Source organism: Zerene cesonia, chromosome 11 (genome assembly GCF_012273895.1).
Source record: "Zerene cesonia ecotype Mississippi chromosome 11, Zerene_cesonia_1.1, whole genome shotgun sequence".
In the NCBI taxonomy this organism is placed as follows: Eukaryota; Metazoa; Arthropoda; class Insecta; order Lepidoptera; family Pieridae; genus Zerene; species Zerene cesonia.
The window spans coordinates 1,712,730-1,726,482 of NC_052112.1; the positions used below are offsets into that span (position 1 = coordinate 1,712,730).

Consider the following 13,753-nt stretch of genomic DNA (forward strand, 5'->3'; position numbering starts at 1 on the left):
ATATGTTTATTTGTGCGTATATTTAATACAATAGAACCAGATCTACTGAAGCTAAAGCAGATAAATATATACAAGTGTTTTCTTGCATTTTATACTACGAGAGTATTGCATAATATGAAATTCTAAAACATTTTTACTGTATATCACTTTTTAATCAACTCTGCATACGCTCTGTATTTGAATTGTTTTATTTCTAACGAAATAAATACGTTAAGTACCATAATACATAGACTAACCAATTTCAAACATTCAATTCACAACTATTTAAATTGATCCTTGTTCAATTTAATTTTTAAGTAATAAAAAAAAAATGAACCGAGAGAGTAGAAGAATTTTGAAAGCTGAGGCGGGATCTCGGGTGGCCGAGAGGCTATGCTACGGTTTGGCAAAAAGACGCGGGTTCGAATCCCGCCTCGTGATCAAATTTTTTCTATTCTTTTAATTTTTAGTTTTATAGCATTGAAAGGGTATATAAATGAGAAATTTTGAACAAAAAAATGTCTTTTTTCTATTCTTTCAAAATTTCTTATCGATTCTTGTTGTTATTCATACCTAAATGGGCTTGTTCCACAATGTCCCAGACATTTACTCGGATTTAATTAATTGTCTACTCAATTCAAACGAAGTGGTTGAAATGAGACAGTTGATTAATTATATAAACCAACAAAAGCGATACATTGAATAAACAAATATTTATCATATCAAAATATATTTATGTATATTTTTCAATACTAAGAAAAAAAAATTCAAAATATATTTTATTTCACAAAAGTAACATTTAACATTGGCCATTGCGTCATTTACAGACAATAAATTGAAAGGAATTCAATATAATTGATTGGATAAAACCTACATTGTCATGAAGTATCTTTTATTTTCTACATACGAGCTAATATTTTATGGCACTCTGGTTCCCACCCACCACACAAATTTCACCATTTATTAAACACACCAAAATAACTACCAATAGAAATGGGTTCATAGGTTCCCTCGTGAAGAAAAACAAAAGTTTTGAATCCTTACCGGGATTTATTACTCCGCAGTAATTATTATAAAATGACATCCCAAATTCAAACTATCTATATGCTACATTCCTTCTATCTTTATATCTGACGTCATTAAGTAAATTTTAAAAAGATTCAATCAATCGCAACTAGAAAAATCAATCACCAGATAATGTATCATTCTCAGATCACTCATCACAATATAAATAATAATAGAATGATATATCATTGAGCAATATTAAGGCAGGTGAGTTGGAAAGATTTTAAATCTACACTACCACTAATAACATAGGGGAAGTATTTTATTGTTTGTTTGTTTCAAATTAAGTCCGAAACGTGTATACCAATTTGGAAAATTCTTTTACCAAATGGAAAAAAAAGGTTTATATGATATTTGTGAATATTTTAAATTTCATGAAGCGAGATATACAGCATTACTTCGAATAACATACATCACAGTATACTTTGGAAACATGGAAATTATGAGACATTTTAAATATAATTTTATACGCACCTTCTAATTACGTAACGGAAAAAAGCCCCAAAAACATCCAGCCTCATATTTTGTTCATATATTCAATATGATCTTACATAGCTTATAATAAAGCTAAATATATTATAACGAGACATGAATATTAATTATCAATAAGTAAATAAAACAACTTTAATAATAACATTTGGCATACATAACACATTTTGTTTAAACATTTAACAACTAATTTTATATTCAAGATACATAAAACTTATACTGACAAATGAGCATTTGACCGTTTCCCTACACTCACACTTTGTGCCCACTAACTACTAATTTTCACTTACCAGTGTATCATTGTTTTACACTTTTATCACTTTTTTCCATAGATATGCACTTTTATATTTGTCCGGCAATTATTTGCTCCATAATCGTCTGACAATTTATAATCTAAACACTTACATTTTTTCATACAAATGAGTAAAATATATTTTACCAATAATCACTTTACACTTTACCCATATATAGCTCACTGGTCTTATACACGGGTAATTTACAATTTACCTCTTCCCACATACGTTAATTTACAACTTAACAACATGAGCTCATTTTAATGAGTAAAATGTATTTTACCAACATTTGTTCACTTTACATTTTACCCATATACAGCTCACTGCTGTTATACACGGGTAATTTACAATTTACCTCTTCCCACACAATGTTTAATTTACAACTTATCAACATGTGCTCATTTTACATTTTCCCAATGTACTTCCAATTTACACGTTATCCACATGTCGGTAAAGTTTACTATTCCTTGACACGATCAATTTATACTATACCAACACGACCAACCATTTTACCTACATACCGCCAATTTATAATTTATCACCATGACTTTACATTTTACCAACACATGTTCACTTTACCCGCACACGGGTACAATTTACACTTTCAGCACACTTATTCACTGCTCTCTCTCTCACTCTGCACGTACTTATAGAGGGCCTTGCACAGATCGTGCAAGGTCGGGTCTCATCTGGCGCCGCCGCGCTTGTTGAGCGGGTCGTACAACTCCGCCTCAGAGTCTATCTCGTCCTCGGAGAGGGAGAGGGAGCCTCCCACGCGGCGGGTGCGGAGCCCCTCCTGGAAAATTTTGCGCACATTTTAGGCGACGTATTGGAAGGTAACGAATTATAGGTTGAGCGCAGTTTGTCTTTAATTGTTGCTATTGTAGTATTTATACATTTTCACATATGATGTAACAATACACGGTAAAGATAAAAATTTTATCTTAAAATTTTGCGGATTTTATATGGTAGCGTCTGGTTTATTATCATATCTAATGTTATGAGCATGCTAAATTTGGACAAAACATCTCCAAATCATTTCACCTGTGATATAAAAAAACTGGACTCTTAAGTCTTAAATGGTCAAGCATTGATAAAGACTACATGTGAGGCTAAAGGCAACTGAATAAGTTATTTGTGCTCATAAATATTTAAATAAAATATTTTACTGTATCAATGTGTCAGATGCATTTATAAAGCTTCATTATAAAATTAGACACAATTCTGTCTCTTTTAATTAATATTTTTTTGTTAAAGAAAGAAACAGAGAAGTGATAAGTTGAAACAACTTTAAATAATGAAAAAAAGCGGGTTCATTTATAACTTCGCCATTAAGTTACATCCTGATGTTAAACTGCTATTAGAAGGTTGGTTAAAATGCCTAAGAGGCTTTATAAGTAAAAATTGAATAGGAACTATCATGTGTTAAATGCAGTGCCTACAAATCGATTATAATATAGAATATAATGTGTACAATAATATAAAATTTACCATTAGAAGCAAGTATATAATAGAATAGTAGCTATACTTGAAATTAAACTTAATATAAGAGCACATAATAAAATAGTGAAATATAATGATTAAATCGAAAGCCCCGGCTTGCGTAAATAACAATTGTCAATGTAATGCAGTTTTTTTCACGAAATAATACCCTCTTGATAAATATGTAACAAAAAAAAATTACGAACACATACCCCCCCATTTTTTATATCTCCTTAAACTCCGTTATTTTCGCAAGCCACACCCCCCACCCAAGCACCCCATACCCGTGTTATCGAGAAAACGACAAAAATAAGTAAAAAAAAAAGAATCTACACCCAACTACTCGCGTGCTTCACTTATATTTGCCCACCAATTCCGTGTCGCTGATCCACGCCGCCCCCTCCTCTACACTTGATGCCATCTACGTAATACATTTATCACTATTAGTTATATGTTCAATAATAAAATAAAGTTTTTTTCTGATAATATAGGACAGTATGTATGTTAATTTCTATTTTTTGCTACTTATTTATTATGTAGAAACAACATTTCAACTTCAAAAAATTCAACTAAAATTGAAGTTAAAATTTTTCTAAATTTTGTAATTAAAACCAAATCTATAGCCAATATGGTCCGTACTAAATGCATTTCAATCAGCTAGAACACAAAAAAAAATACTAATACCAATAATTTATATTAACAAAATATAATAACAACCATTCTACAATTACCAAACACATCTACACATTGCTCTATAGTTTAAAATTCTATATAAAAAAACAAATTTTCTAATTTGTTATTTCCTAACAAGATTTTTTCTTGCACCAAGTTAACTCAAAATTTCTTACAAAAGATCTATACTGTCCTTGTTCATCATAAAAGTAACACACTTAACGTGTATGTGCAAACCTTAAAAGATCACCACACTTCTTATAACTCCTTAAATCCTCTCCTTACAAATGCCACCAAAATCAATCCTTAACCCTCCTAATTTCTGTGCACACCTTAAAAGTACAACACACTTCACACTAAAACTATTTAAATAAAGTGTTATGTCTCTTAAAGTGTATCCTATCCTCAAAGTACAACACGCAACACCAAAGTGATGTCCACCAGTTAGTGTGAAAGTGCACAAACCTCGAGTATCCCAGCGCTAGGCTCGGACGCGTAGCCTTCGAAATGTCGTTGATCATCTTCGTAGTCTGATGATGATGATGATTCGTTGTCTACGTCGCGCGCCGTGCGAACCGAGCAGACCATTTGAGCGAGATCAGTGAATGTGTAGCTGGGAGAAATGAGATTAATTAAGGGGGGGATAATATAAAGGGATTGTAAAGTAGATTCCGTTGGTCCAAGAGGAATGTTAGATGGCGCTAGTTGTTTCGTGAAAGAAACTTGAAATAATATTTTTTGCTTATTAATCGTACGGAAATAAAATTTCATCAGTATTGTAATATACGTCTCAAACGCTTCGCTGCAACATGGCTTTCTGTACGGTCTTTTATTGTTTTGTTGGCGTGTGTGGTATTTACCATGGCACGTAGTACGATACGCTTCCAATATGACGTCATGTGCGAAGTGTTGTGTAGTAAGTAAGTTGCGTAAGTGTTAGTGCAGCTGACTGACATTACACAGTGCATTTGAAAGGTGTCACCTTAGCGTCAGTCACATGTGTAGTATCAGTGATTCGTGTGACGTTAATGAAGATTGTAAGTTAAGTGTCCTGACGTTATCATATAGAGCGGATGTGTGTGCGTGCGTGAGTGGGTGTTCGTGAGTGCGCGTACGTGTGTGTACGTGTGTGCGCGTGCGCAGGCACTCACTCGGTGAGCGAGGGCTGCGCGTCGTGGCGCTTGCCCTCGGCGGCGGCCCCGCTGACGCCGCCGCCGCCGCCGCGCCGCTGCCCCTCGAAGTAGGCGGTGCCGTGCCGGTAGCCCACCTCGCGGATCTCGTCGAACGAGCCGAACTGCAGCGTCTTGTACGCGTCTATGGGGGGGCGGATGTACTCGCAGTAGTCTGATTTTTTCACTTCCTGCAAATGTAAACGGGGGAAATTAGAGTGTAAACGTTTTTTTTATGAAGCACGTCACAGTCCATGCCTAAAACTTATATTACTGTGAAATTCAAAGTTCGACTTTTCCAAAGCGTTCTTTTTATGGTTTCACGTTAATATGTATGTCATATCCACGTAGAGCTCAAGTGGTGTCGTTTTAGGATTTTAATCCTACTCCTAAATCATTGTGACTCGGGAGTGCCACAGGGTTTATGTTTAGGTCCAGTATTATTTTTATCTTATGTGCTGTGTGTTAAGTTTTGCGCTTTTGTCTTCTCATAGCATAACTGGTGCTATATAAACAAAGAAGTATTTCATACGAAAATATCAAGAATAATGCTTGACAATGCTGTATACAAAATTAACTATACTAGTGTTCTTTAATTTAAAAAGTTCCAAACATTCGAGATCTGGGTAAAAGTAAAAAAACTGAACTTTTTACTTTTTTTCATTACATTCATTTCATCAAAAGGAAATACCAACCTCTAGCTGGCGATTACACGACACATAGGCCAATCTACTCTGAATATCAGGAAGATTTGGCACTTTCACTGGACTGGTGAATGGATTCCATCTGAAACAAATCGATATAAAACCTGAGACTGTAATATTGTTAGCCAAACATCTGATAAATACGATATGTATATATGGAGATAAAATAATTTTGTTCCACATTCTTTTAGAATTTCTTCCATATTATTATTATTATATATATAAGTTTATCTACCTTTTCCAAAGCAGCCACCAGCCGGATAAGTCATCGCCATAATTCGTTAGGTCGGTGTCGTCCTGGGATCCCACGTCGATCGCAAGAATATGTTTGGCTCCGAGTGACCGCATCACGTCAGCTGGAAAATTTATAAGACTTTTCTAGTAATTCTGAATACTAAGGTTTTTGACGTTCTAGAGTTTTCTCAAATGTTCTAAAGGAAAATCACAATGTCCAGAACATTGTGATTTGATGCATTTGTGGGTACCTAAAAGGTTAAATGGAGAAAACTATGGGAAATTATGTTTATTTGTAGCAAATGTTTTCATAGAATTCAAAAATACACTATAAATCCAATTTCAATGAAATTATTCATCACTGCTTTGGTATTTTTATTTTGTATTACAATATTAAGAACGAAATAATCCTGTATAGCATAAAATAATAACTTATTATAGACAACCAAGAAATAATCATTCGAGAATATTCAATTTCAATACTTTAATTACAACTATCATACTTATACTACTACCCTTGTACTACTCCATGAATTCAACACTATTGAAATCATCAAAATTCCCAGTAAAAGTAAATAGATTATTCTAGAAGAATAGTTACCTGGCACGTTGTTAACATAGCATCCGTCGAGCAACAAGTGGCCATCAATGGGATCGCATATTGGTGGAAAGATGCCCGCTATACTCATGGACGCTCTGCAGTATCTCCATAGCACACCTGACATTCACACTGAACAATACTTTTGTCTGGACAATTCGCTTGCAGTGGCGGATTTACGTGGGTCTCGTCAGATTGTGTCATGTCAGAGGGGGTAAGAAAATGTTGGTTACATGTGGCTGTTCAGAATTTTGTCAAGTGTCTAGATTTGTACTTCGGAAATTTTGCGCATTGTCACGAGATAAGCAGTGACTTTAAGTTATTTTTGTTTCCATCTTAAAAAAAGTCGCGAGTGCCAAGAATTCTCAGAATGTCAAGTGTTTTTACAAAATGTCAGTATGTACTCACGAAGTTAACTGAAGTTTTAGTGATTGACATTGTATTTCTTAACGAAGACTAAGATATTATTTGATAGAAGTCAGTTATGTTATGTGGTTGGTCATTCTTATTTGAAAAGAGAATCAGAAAAAGTCTGATAGATGCGTAACAATGAAACCCGCCACTAAGGATAGCTGGTGTTCAAGATTCAAAAATTCTCCAGACAAATGCCAGCGTTGCCACTTACCTGCCGGACCGAGTGTAAATATTGACCAGAATGGCACACATCGCTGTTAAGGGACATCGAGAGGCGGGCGAAGAGTGCATGTCGTGTTAAGATACATACCATAAACCAGTTACATGAGCGTCTACGTCTATTCTAATGGCGCAAGAAATATTTACACTCAGCCTAATCCCGACACGTAATAGAGAGGGGGGGAGGGGGTGTTTGCGGCGCTGTGATTGGTTTACCTGGGAGGTTGTTCACATAGCCGCCGTCCAATAGGAGGTGGCCGTCTACAGGGTCGCAGAGCGGGGGCATGTAGCCGCTCAGCGACATCGACGCGCGAATGTAACGCCAGAGAGAACCTGCGACGCGCATTGCGTTAGCGTTAGACACCGCTCGCCTTTCTCTTACACTATCTCTTTCTCTCTTTCTCTCTCTCATTCTCTCTCTCTCCCTCCCTCGCTCGCAACGGACTCGAACTCATCGCGGATCGTCCCAGTGCGATACAGTAAACACAGTGCAGAGATATACGTGTAATAAAACACTATCCATGGAAAGGAAACAGTGACGCGAGGTAACAGTTCACCAAAACCATAAGGAATGCGTTAGTTTGACCCGATAGAATTGTTTTATACATAGATTATTTTACATTACATAAATAGTTAACAATAAATAGATATTCTGCGATAAGCGAATTATTATTATTACTATATTCCTAATATCAATAACATAAATAGTAATAAAAAACATTTTAACATGAATTTTGTACTTCAATCAACTAACATTACGTCGCTATAGACTGAATTAAAAATAGATAATTTCGAATAAACAGCTCAATTTACAACGTGTAAATATTTTCTTACAGCAATACAACACAAATCTGAATGAGCACAAATGTTGCATGCGAATAAAATAAAAAAAAAAAAAAAAAACACAATGACGATAATTATTCTAACTACTACTACAGTGATGACAATGAAATAAACAGAATACTTGAAAAATGGGATAAAAAGAACCACACTCATGCATGTACATGATAGAATAGATGGAGGATGATTTGCGAAGAGATCACAGTAATGTGGCACAGTATCACACCCAACCCGACATTGTAAACGCACCGAATTTAGTCAATAATCACCCAGATTGTTAAAAATAATCACCCAAATTCGTTAGCGTTATTCGGTAAACCAATCACAAGCGTTCGGTTGAGTAGTGGCAACACCCAAAGCAAATGTCGGAATTGTAATTGAATTGAAAAAAAAAAAAAATCTTGTTACACCAACCAACTGTTCGTAAACATTTTTGATCTAAATACACATCGACGGACACAAATGCAAGTGAGTGTGGTTATCGGGGGAAATAATAAAATCACTGTAGCGGCAAAACCAATAGCGAAAATAAAATATCGTCTCAAACAAAATGGGTTAAGGTTCAAAATGCCTTGTCACCAAAGATATTGATGATCTGTGGTGGCATAGACAATCCGCATACATATCATCTTTGATGCCATGAAGCATAGCTGACATATGATTAAGCTTAACGTGTACCGGTCGGCAGTTGTCAACCTATTCATAAATAAAAATTAAATTAAACAAAACAACCATGCATTTTAATCATATTTTCACAGGTTAGTAGAGGTGCAAAATAAATTATTAAATAAAAATAAAAAAAAACAAATTTCCTGTCCATGAATGTGTTGTGTTAATTTTCCTAACATTTCAGCGTCTACCGAATGGAATATGACGAAAATACCAATGAATAATAGCATTTACACTTTCACACGAATGAATTGTTTAGTCTATGATATGGATCTTCGTCATTTATTTTTTATAAAAGTTAAATTACATTGCAACCCACTTGCTCGTTTACGAATATTACAACTGATCTTTTTCACACAAAAAAGAGACACACTTAAAACATTTATTTGGTAAATATTAATTATTCAAAATTTCAATTCATTGTCTATATCCAGGCAAAGTCAGTACGTCTAATTAATTATTACAAGAGCTGTGAAAATATCGTCATTCGTAAGTACCCAATGACAACGATACACAAACGAAAGTTAAATTAGATTAACTTAAAGTTATAAAATCCTTTCTGAATAAAATTTCAATTAAATGAGAATTGCCCAAAATTTGGTCCTTCGAGCAATACGTAGTAACAGTAGAATTGAAAAGAAATACGCATTATTGTACTATTTAATAAATTTACATATCATATATATGCCTATATTTATTGTGTATCCTACTCGTAGAATAGAGTAGGATACATATAAGATAATAAATATAGGCATTTGTATAAAAAATAAAGAGGATTTAGACAGAACTTAAGAAGCATGTTATAACATACCTATGTTTCAGGATAGGTCTATACCCTATCAATATATTCTAAGTCTATTTTTTATTAAGTTAGTCAAACTGAGACCTGAACTTAGTTTTGACATTTTTATAAGCAATTCCCCGCCCCACTCACCATGTCTGTGCACCCTCATGCAGCTCGAGCTGATGTCCGTAGTGACGGTAAAATAGGGCAGCCACAGATCCTCGATGTGCACCTCGCCGAAGGTCGCCTTGATGGTCGCGTTGAACTGCTTGCCGGAGAACATCGAAGTGGCAGGGTACGTGAGGTCGAGGAGCTGCTTCCCCCATTGGGTCATACGCTGGAATGTGAGGGGGGGAGTATTAAGAAAATTGTGTAATTGAAGTCGAGTTTTCAATAAGAGCGAGTAGCGATTAGCAAATTATGTTTGAAGCCGTTAAGTTATATAGAGTTCTAATTAAGCATCGATAGATTTCGGCCTGTGTTGGCCATGTTTTCTAGGTGACATCTGTCAAAGAGACAATTATCACTTGAAATAGATATCATTTTATAATCATAATAAATGTTCTTTAGAGCGAATGATTTGCGTCCAAAGACAAAGTATCTTTTTCTGTTACATCATTTTATGTAAAAAAATTGTTGTGTAATAAATTTTTCCAAATAATTAAAATAATCACACTGTTTTTAGAGCCTTATCTATCCGCAATTTTTTAACAAAAAAAAAAAAATCCAACCTGCGACCACTCTCTCGCCTTCTGCGTGATGTTGGTGATGTTGCGATCCATACACCACAACGCACCCATGAATGCCCCGATACTGACCCCGCCCACCATGTCTATGGGGATACCGGCTTCCTGAAATATTGCATTTTTTATATTAATAAATTATGTTCTGAAATATTGTGTCAATTTTTTTTTTGTTCCAATAGTTTTATATCGGATAATGTTGATCTAAACGCTATTATTATATTGAAATATATGTTTGAAAACCATTTTACCGTGACAGTTAGACAGGTAACATTTTCAGTGTCAGAGAATATGACATATATTTCTGTTGCCGGTTTAGCAACAAATAATAAAAGAATGAGGTTAAGCGGCGGTCGGCATTGTCATAAATTGGATAGTTGATCAATTTTTCTTGTACAAATTATAGCAAATCACACTTAATCGTAATTAACTACAATTTGTACAGGATAGATATAAGATACCTAATGTTATCTATTGGACTGTATGTTTCATTCTTTTTTTTTATTTGAGACCTGCATTGTGGATCCTAAACGGGTCTGGTTGTGACAATTTGAAGGTGGATTATTTTTCTGTTATTTTTATTTTATTTCTGACGACAGATGTCCAACACTTCACTAACTGTAATGCTGAGACAGTACAACATTTTAGCACGAGACGGGGTTCCAAATCGGCCTTTTTGCGAGGTGTTTCTTAAGCACATAAAACCGAAAGAAGAAATTCGATTACTAAAATTAAAAGTTACAATACATACTGTTTTGTTTCTTTTTTTTATATTTTTAGTTATAATAATCCTATCTGCACTGATTTGCATAACCCCCCTTCCCTCCCACTAGTGAGAGGCAGCGGTCGCGCACCTGTATGGCGCGCACCATGCCGACGTGCGCGGCGCCGCGCGCGCCGCCGCCGCCCAGCACGAGCCCCACCGAGGTGCCGGTGAGCCAGCGCGCCAGCCGGCTGAAGTCCGAGTGCACGCTCGCCTCCGACATCAGCACCTTGCTGTACAGCTCGCTCTAAGGGTATTCCGATTCTTTAATGAGACTTTTTTTTTTAAAGGTAAATTAGCTTCTATGTAAATAATGCGAATGAATAAACTGGAAGAAATCGCTATTTTTAGCGATAAGACCACCATTTGTGATAATGTTACCTAGGTTGGGTCTCAATTTGTAATTATTTCAAAACAATAAAGCATAAATAAATAAATAACATATTTATTGACATAAAATCATCAAATACAAATCTTAAAAGATCAACTGGCTATCGAACTATTGTGGAACTGTGTTTTATTTATTCAAATTTCGTGGAGGTTTAAAGCTATTAAAAATTGAACTGTACGAGCAAATTAAAATAATTAACAGATTTAACGTGTCATATTAACAAAAGATTAAGGCAACAAAGCTGGTGTCGAATGTGATTTGCAAAAATCTGTATTTATCTATATGATATATTTTTGCATTTATAATATTAGTAGGGTTTACATAAACAAAAGTTCATAATAATTTATAATTAAAATCTCAAATATAATCTTTACAATCCATTAAGCAAATAAATACAAGTTTGATTTGATTTGATTTGACAATTCAATGCAGGTGTACTCACGATCCGGTACTGGCTCTTGCGCGTGAACATCCGGTGCGGGCAGCGCACGTGGTGGTGCTGGCTGACCCACGTGCGCATGTTCAGCCAGTGCACCGTGCCCGTGGGGTTCGCACCACCTGACACGGGGACAGAGTGGGTCATGGGTCATATTGCTACTAACTACTACTATTTATCAGGCGCAGTGACCCAAAGTTGGTCTTGGCTTCGACAACAAGAGTGGGTCATATTGGGTAGGATTATGTCTTGGCCTTGACAGCAAGAGTCATATTGGGTTATATTCAAACTTGCCCCAAGTTAGGTCATATTAGGTAGGATTATGTCAGATTAGATCGGTTTGGGTTATATTAGGCCAGACTGAAGGATAGGTGAGATTAGGTACGATAGTATCAGAGTAGGTCAGATAGGGCTATATTAGGCCACTTTGGGACAGATTAGGTCAGATTAGGTCAAATTTATTCAGATTGGGTCGAATCAGGTGAGAGCGGATATTTAAATACGTTAATGCTACAGACCGTCCTATAGACTTAAGATTGAATAAAAAAAAACATAAGAACCAACAAAATTATGCTTATAATAGATATTCTTTGTGGCCAAAGACCAAGGACAAATAATGCTTAACAACTCTTTGCAAATACGTTATAATTCTTATTTAGGCTTATTTAAGGCATTAAACTATACGAAATATGTTACCTTCGCGGTGCAGCAGCACCAGCTCCTTTTGTGTTCGAATCGCTAGACGTTCTATCTCTTTCTCGATCTGAAATAACAATTAATATTTATTTTTAGATTATTTTCAATTAAACATTAATTATAAACGATACGCAAAACAAACTTTAATTCGTGCTGTGTCCACTATTTTATAAATAGATTAAAATTTTAATACTCGATCGCTCCAGCTCCATCCGGGTCCATCCATCCAAATAACACAAACCAAAAAACATATACATTATATGTGCCTTAAAAATTAATTTCCAGCAGTAAACACACCTTTCCAATACTGGGTTGTTTGTCACCCAGCGCGACGATAAGAATACAATCAGCCTGTCGGATACATCGCTGGGTCCACTGGGTGAGGCTGGGATCGCACTGGTATAGCGCCACCTGGTGAACAGACATATAAACTAAAGTAATCACCCGCCGTACAGTGGAAACATGGCCGATAGGTCAAGCGTGATAGCTCTGAAACAGCGTGTCAAGCGGGTTCGGATTCCGGATTGTGATCGGAAATTTTTCTAAAAAAATGTCGCATAAAGCACTTTATGCTGTTATAAATCAGAAAATAAGCATTTTTCCAATCCAATCGCAACCTGTATCATTTAGGATAGAAACTTACAACATGCATTCATTAAATAGAATAAGCTGTAATACTAGGATAAGACTTTTTCTTTGTAATACAAATTTAGATTTAGGATTAAGAATTGATATCACATAAATGAAAACTCTTAGCAAAAATAATCTAAACCAAAATATAACACACTTATAAGATAATGCTCAGTTCATCAAAATCACCTTATGTTTGTCCTCTTGTTGCGCCAGCCACGAACTGAGCCGATACTCGTTGTTGGGGTCCATGATTGTTAGCCCTAACAGCTTTCGTATCACGTCCGAGGTTAAACGCACTGTGGGACCTGGATAAGAAGAACATTTTGGAAAATTATTTGCAATTCTGAATGAAATAATGCTTAATAAACATCTGGATTCCAATTTCGATAGTTTTATAGAAAATGTCTCCCAAAACTGTGGCGTGCCTTTAAAAAAAATATTTCTCCGTTTACGACTTCTATGATCTCCTTTTTTTTTTTT

General features: G+C 35.4%; 1 protein-coding gene across 6 annotated transcripts in view; it reads right to left on the reverse strand.

Annotated features, from left to right (window-relative positions):
• Positions 1-131: 131 nt before the first annotated feature.
• Positions 132-13,753, reverse strand: part of LOC119830122 (neuropathy target esterase sws) — a 31,082-nt gene continuing 17,460 nt past the window's right edge. For 3 of the 6 annotated variants that reach the window (XM_038352990.1, XM_038352987.1, XM_038352985.1), the window contains 14 exons: positions 13,460-13,578; positions 12,938-13,051; positions 12,641-12,707; positions 11,951-12,066; positions 11,209-11,364; positions 10,343-10,462; positions 9,762-9,948; positions 7,535-7,651; positions 6,089-6,209; positions 5,845-5,935; positions 5,132-5,340; positions 4,446-4,593; positions 3,679-3,729; positions 132-2,622 (listed from right to left, as the gene is read on the reverse strand). In XM_038352990.1, the coding sequence (XP_038208918.1) occupies positions 2,512-2,622; positions 3,679-3,729; positions 4,446-4,593; positions 5,132-5,340; positions 5,845-5,935; positions 6,089-6,209; positions 7,535-7,651; positions 9,762-9,948; positions 10,343-10,462; positions 11,209-11,364; positions 11,951-12,066; positions 12,641-12,707; positions 12,938-13,051; positions 13,460-13,578 (1,727 nt within the window). In that variant the 3' untranslated portion in view covers positions 132-2,511. Of the gene's footprint in view, positions 2,623-3,643; positions 3,730-4,445; positions 4,594-5,131; positions 5,341-5,844; positions 5,936-6,088; positions 6,210-6,688; positions 6,806-7,534; positions 7,652-9,761; positions 9,949-10,342; positions 10,463-11,208; positions 11,365-11,950; positions 12,067-12,640; positions 12,708-12,937; positions 13,052-13,459; positions 13,579-13,753 lie in introns of all 6 variants that reach the window. The other 3 variants (XM_038352986.1, XM_038352989.1, XM_038352988.1) reach the window with 3 other exon arrangements.